The sequence below is a fragment of the Lampetra fluviatilis genome, chromosome 66 (assembly GCF_964198595.1).
Source record: "Lampetra fluviatilis chromosome 66, kcLamFluv1.1, whole genome shotgun sequence".
NCBI classification, from domain to species: Eukaryota; Metazoa; Chordata; class Hyperoartia; order Petromyzontiformes; family Petromyzontidae; genus Lampetra; species Lampetra fluviatilis.
This window is the reverse complement of record NC_136340.1, coordinates 6170396-6177012: the sequence shown is the minus strand read 5'-3', so window position 1 is coordinate 6177012 and position 6617 is coordinate 6170396. Positions and strand designations below refer to the sequence as shown.

At 58.0% G+C, this 6617-nt stretch overlaps 1 protein-coding gene across 1 annotated transcript in view; it reads right to left on the bottom strand.

The window, feature by feature from the left end:
* Positions 1-4143: 4143 nt before the first annotated feature.
* U2SURP (U2 snRNP associated SURP domain containing) overlaps positions 4144-6617 on the bottom strand; it is a 44939-nt gene continuing 42465 nt past the window's right edge. Inside the window, 2 exon segments of the mRNA XM_078882527.1 lie at positions 4144-5079; positions 6040-6141. Coding sequence (XP_078738653.1) covers positions 4968-5079; positions 6040-6141 — 214 coding nt within the window. The 3' untranslated portion in view covers positions 4144-4967.

Genomic DNA, 6617 nt, shown 5'->3' with positions numbered 1-6617 from the left:
GGAGCTGAACGAGCGAGGGGGAGAACGGAGACTTTGTTGTCCGCGACTCTGAGTCCTCGGTGGGCATGCTGTGTCTTGTCTCTGTGTCTCTCTCGCTCTCTGTCATCTCATCTGTGTGGAAGCTACCTGGTCTGTCGCTCCGCGCGAAGCTTCGGGTCTTCTCGGCCACGGTCATGCCCTCCCTTCTCTACGCTTTGCGAAATGTGGGGACCCCCTAATGGAACGTCTGCGACGGTTAGAAACATTTGGGCTGGCCTGCCTACGATCCATCCTGGGTTTAACCTGCAGGCTGGATTGTGTGAGGAGCTTACAAATCCTCGAAAGATCTGGGCAAAGTCCCATCGGTGAGCTCCTCTGGCAGGTAAGGCTGCATTGGCTGGGTCATGTAGCCCGCATGCCCAGCCACCGCATGCCTAAACAGATTTTGTTGGGCCGGATAGAAGGGGCTAAACGGGCGCGGCACAGGCTAGAGAAGAGATGGAGTGATGTGGCACAGGAGGACGTGGAGCTGAGTGGACTTGCCGATGACTGGTACCAGCGGTGTCAAGATCGACCTCTGTGGAGGAGGCTCGTGAAGGACGCTACTGGGCAGTTGGAGGCAGTCGCCCTCCAACAACAACGGAGGGCGGAGGAAGCGACGCTCACAACAACGAGCGGAGCGCCGGGTGGCTCAAGCACAGCAAGTTGGCACAGTAGGAGGCACAGGTGGTGCATCAGCCACTCGTCTCGGTCATCTCAGGCTCAGACCATCGCCATTGGTGTTGGGCCGCGAACGGGGAATCGAATTTGCGTCTCTGGGGTTCATAGTTCCGTGCATTATCAGAATCAGAGTCGATGGATCTCTCTGAGTCTCTGCTCTGGGTGGCCCACAGGCGCACACCGCCACCACCACTCCTGCCGGAGAGGTTTTAATGTTTCCATTCGTGAATCATCACCACCACCATCATCATCACCACCATCATCACCACCATCATCACCATCAGCACCACCACCATCATCACCACCACCACCACTACCAACACTATCACCATCACCACCAACACCACCACCATCACCACCACCATCACCACCACCACCATCACCACCATCACCACCATCATCACCACCATCATCACCACCACCACCGCCACCACCACCATCATCACCACCACCATCATCATCACCATCACCACCACCATCACCACCTACCATCATCATCACCACCCCCACCATCATCATTGATGTGTAGGGGAGGAACGCCATGAGCCGTCAAGATCTTTGTCACTGATGCCCAGGAGGTAACCACTGACCCCTCTCCCCTCTCATCCCCCACCGCTCTCATCTCTTCCCCACGCCCCCTCTCCCCCTTCCCCTCCTCCCCCCTTTCATCCCCTCCCCCTCCACTCTCCTCCTCCCCCCTCACTCCCTCCCACCCCCACTTCACCTTTCTCTCTCGACCCCCCTCCCTCTCCACCCCCCCTCCTCCCCTCATCCCCCCACCTCTCCTCCCCCCCTCTCCACCTCCCCCCCTCCACCCTCCTCCCCCTCCCCTCCTCCTCCCTCCCTCCTCCTCCCTCCCCCCTCCTCCCTCCCTTCCCCCCTCCTCCCTCCCTTCCCCCTCCTCCCTCCCTTCCCCCTCCTCCCTCCCCCCCTCCTCCCTCCCTCCCCCCCTCCTCCCTCCCTTCCCCTCTCCTCCCTCCCTTCCCCTCTCCCTCCCTCCCCCTCCTTCCTCCCCTCCTGTCTCCCACCTCCCCACCCCCCCTCCCTCCCCTCTTGTCCCCCCCACCTCTCCTCCCCCCCCCTCCCCCCTCTCCCCCCCACCTCCCCCTCTCCAGCCCAGCGACCTGTCGCTCTCCGTGAGGGCGGCGGGCAGGAATCGGCACTTCAAGGTGGGCACGGCGGGCGGCGTCTTCCGCATCGGGCAGCGCCTCTTCGACTCCATGGACGCCCTCGTCGCCCACTACGGCGAGGCGGCCCCCATCTTCTCGAACGGCGCCGGCGAGAGGCTCTTCCTCGTGAGGCCGTTGCCGTGACGGTCGGCTGGCGCTAGGCGATGGGTACCGGGCGTGGTGACGCTTGCTACCGACGATTTCCCGGCAGCGTTTTGTCTCCCGGTCCCAGCTGCGTGTGATAGCAAGCCCTGGGCAGTAGCTTGGCCGCTGAGAATTTCGAACCAAGGGGCCGGTGGCGTTGATGCAGTGCCTCAAGGGCCACTGGAGTGACATTGGATGATGGGTACCGGGCGTGGGTGACGCTTGCTACCGACGATTTCCCGGCAGCGTTAAGTCTCCCGGACCCAACTGCGTGTGATAGCAAGCCCTGGGCGGTAGTTTCGCTGTGTGTCGGTTCAGGCAATCGAGGGTTGTTTTGGGGAGGGAGGGACGGGGCGGGAAAACGAATGCCGGCCAAAGTTGGACGCTGTCGTCAAAGGGAAACAAAGATCCCCCGTGTAGCCTCTAGCAGACTGTTGGGGCAAGTGCTGTTAGTAGCGAGTAGCAGCACCTATACACAAAGATCCCCCGTGTAGCCTCTAGCAGACTGTAGGGGCAAGTGCTGTTAGTAGCGAGTAGCAGCACCTATACACAAAGATCCCCCGTGTAGCCTCTAGCAGACTGTTGGGGCAAGTGCTGTTAGTAGTAGCGAGTAGCAGCGCCTATGTGGTGACTGCAGATGGTTGTGTGACGATCCCAGTGATGAAGACTGATGAGAGTGATATGGTGACTGCAGCTGATGATGCTGATACCAGCGATGATATTGATGAGAGTGATATGGTGATGATTGTTGGGTCGTGAAGATTATCTCTCGAGAAGAACGCTCGAGCGATGCCGCTGGTGGACATTCCACGTTCCCAGGGCGGGAGTGCTTTAAGTAGGGCGGTTTTGCGACCAATATCATCCATAGAGGGGAGGGGGGGGGGTGGGATATTTGGTGGTGGGATTTGGTGGTGAGAGCGCGTAAATATAACAAACGCTGTGTCGTTAAACCCGCCACCACCCGACACGGCCAAATCAGTAACGTGGCCAATTCGTTACTTGGGGCTGTTGCAGGGGGGGGGGGGGGGGGGTCCCTCCGCCTGATGCCAAGCGAGCGGGTGCCTTCAATAAAGTGCCATCTCAAAAGAAGCGTGTCAAATCGTCATTGCACATCGATTAACCGTGTTTCTTATTCATATGTTTATGTTGTTGGTATCCTTAGGTATTCATATCCAGTGTTTAAATGGATTATTATAAAGTACGTTTGGGTGAAAAAGGTCTAACTTTCGATGCTATCCCGACGAATTGAGCCTTTAACCGCGCATATTCCCCACACTCGCTTACCGACCAAAAAAATCACTGGGCCGACCGCTTTTCGTGGAACCAATTTCGCCGTCGTCAAGAGGGCTTCTTGCGGCCTTCCCCGATGGGTAGCGCACTCCACCGCCGGCGCTGCACAATTGCCGGGGTTACCGGCTCTGCACTCGCGCCAAAGGGGACGCGGGTACGTTCGTTTAACAAATAAAATGAATAAGCAGGCGTGGTGTGGGTAAGGACGAAGAAGACGACGACGAAGATGACAAAGACGACGCTTTTTTTTTTTACGAATCGAAAAAAACAACAAAAACTGTTTTTTTTATTTTAGTTCCACCACACTGGGGTGACATCTCCCCGACCAGGGGTGGGAGAGTTTGCAGACAGAGGAGACAGAGAGAGAGGCAGAGGAGAGAGACAGAGAGAGAGAGACAGAGAGAGAGAGGCAGAGATCCACGCTCATCGCGAGAAATGAAAAGGGTTGGAAGTTCGTGAAGCCCCCCCCCCCCCGCGCTCCGCTTTGCCATGGCGCTGTGGGGTCTTCCCACTCAAGACAGCCGCCCACCCACCCACCCCCCCACCCCCCACCTACCCACCCCCCTTTGGGAGTTAGCCACATTTTACCCCACCACTACCATCACCACCACCATCACCGCCACCACCATCACCATCACCGCCACCACCATCACCATCACGCCCGTGACCTGACGTTCGATTTAACTTTGTCGGACACGTTGCTTGCTGGAGGGTGGGGACAGGGGGGGGGGGGGAGCTGGGGGAGTGAGGGGGGGAAATGTTGTACATGGGGGGGGGCAGGGAGTGAGGGAGGGGTGGATAGAGGGGGCGGGAGGGGGGATGGAAGGGGAGGGAGGAGGGATGGAAGGGGAGCGAGGGAGGGAGGGAGGGAGGGAGGGATGGAGGTGGGGGGAGATATTTTCTTAACAAATCTTGTCCCTGCGGTTGTGCCCGCTTAGCAACCGCAGCCAATTTACACAAAAATAAGACTCTGTACAATATAAAAAAAAGTCAGCCCATGGGATCAACATCATTATCGTGACGGCGGCGGTGCTAACACCGGTGGTGGTAGTGCTGGTGGTGTTCGTGGTGACGATGGTGACGCTGGTCGTGGTGGTGATGGCGGCGGCGGCGGCGGTGATTGCGGTGGTGGCCGTGGTGATGGTGGCGGCGGTGGTGGTGATGGGCTGATCAGAGACCACGGAGATGCAACGCTGTGGACAGCCATGACGATGGCGGTGACGGTGACCACGATTGTGTTGAGTGAAGCCAAGCGGAGCGGTGGGGGAGACAGGGAGACAGGGTGTAGTGTGTACGTGAGCGTGTGTGTGTGTGTGCGCGTGTACTCCACGCACGTACTCACGCCCCGAGTACCACGAGAAACCTGGGGTGGGAGGTTTTCATTTTAACGGTGTTTGTTTTTTGTTTGTTTATATAAAAATAGCGTGAACCAGGGCCTGCGATGTACGGGGTTCAACATCGGGAGCTGGCTTTTATCATCCTTGGCGGGGGGGGGTGGGGTGTCCAAGATGAGATGCTCACGCGGTGACCGTTCATGACAGAGTGGGTGGCTGTCAACACTGGCACGGGTGTGTGGGTGTGCGCGTGTGTGCGCGTGTGTATGCGTGTGAGTGGTGAGTGAGCGAGTGTGTGAGTGTGCTAGTGAGTACGTGGTGAGCGAGCGTGTTAGTGCTTGCTCTTTTTCGACTTCTTGTGCGAGCGAGGTGGTGAGCGCGCCGCTGGTGAGCGACGAGACTTCCTCCCCGATGACGTCGGAGACCGAGAGCGTGAACGCGACCTGGCGACACGCAAACACGACACGTTAACATAACACACACGACATGCTAACATAACACACGCGACACGCACACACGGTGAGCGAGTGGGTGATCGAGTGGGTGGGTGTTTGAGTGGGTGGGTGAGTGGGTGGGTGAGTGGGTGGGTGAGTGGGTGGGTGTGCGGTTGAGTGGGTGGGTGGGTGAGTGGGCAGGCGGGTGAGCTGGTGGGTGAGTGGGTAGGCGAATGAGTGGGTGGGTGAGTGGTTGGGTAGGCGAGTGAGTGGGTGGGTCGGTCGATGAGTGGGTGGGTGGGCGGGCGGGTGGGTGGGCGAGCGGGTGGGTGGGTGGGCGGGCGAGCAGGAGAGTGGATGGGTGGTCGGGCGAGTAGGTCGGTGGTTGTGCGGGCGTGTCTCTGTGTGTGTGGGTCTGTCTCTGTGTGTGTATATGTGTCTCTGTGTGTGTGTGTCTGTGTGTGTGTTTCTGTGTCTCTGTGTGTGTATGTGTCTCTGTGTGTGTATGTGTCTCTGTGTGTGTATGTGTCTCTGTGTGTGTATATGTGTCTCTGTGTGTGTCTCTCTGTGTGTGTGTCTCTGTGTGTGTGTGTGTCTCTGTGTGTGTGTCTGTGTGTGTGTCTGTGTGTGTGTGTGTGTCTCTGTGTGTCACTGTGTGTGTCACTGTGTGTGTCACTGTGTGTGTCTCTGTGTGTGTCTCTGTGTGTGTCTCTGTGTGTGTGTGTCTGTGTGTGTGTTTCTGTGTCTCTGTGTGTGTATGTGTCTCTGTGTGTGTATGTGTCTCTGTGTGTGTGTGTCTCTGTGTGTCTCTCTCTGTGTGTCTCTGTGTGTGTCTCTCTCTCTCTGTGTGTTTCTGTTTGTGTCTCTCTGTGTGTGTGCCTCTGTGTGTGTGTGTGCCTCTGTGTGTGTGTGTCTCTGTGTGAGTGTGTCTCTGTGTGTGTGTCTCTCTGTGTGTGTCTCTGTTCTCACCGCTTGGACCGCTTGACGCTGGGCGAGTCTCTCCGCGTGGGTGAGCGAGTGCGCTCAGACTTGTCGGACCGGTGGGAGCGCTCTGAGCGCGGAGACGGGGACCTGGGGGGAGCAGTGGCCACACGTTAGTGTCTCAGCAGGAAGTTCATGACCCACCTCTGCTCCTCTACCACTACCACTACCTCATACCACTACCACTACCCCCTACCACTACCCATACCACCACCCCATACCACTACCACTACCCCCTACCACTACCCCATACCACTACCACTACCCGCTACCACTACCCATACCACCACCCCATACCACTACCACTACCCCCTACCACTACCTCATACCACTACCACTACCCCCTACCACTACCCATACCACCACCCCATACCACTACCACTACCCCCTACCACTACCCCATACCACTACCACTACCCGCTACCACTACCCCTATCATAACCACCACCCCCCACCACTACCCCCATCACCACCACTGCAACCACTACCCCTATCACCAGCACCACCACTACCCCTATCGCCGCCACCACCACTACATCCCTATCAATCCCCGCTGAGTGACGGTT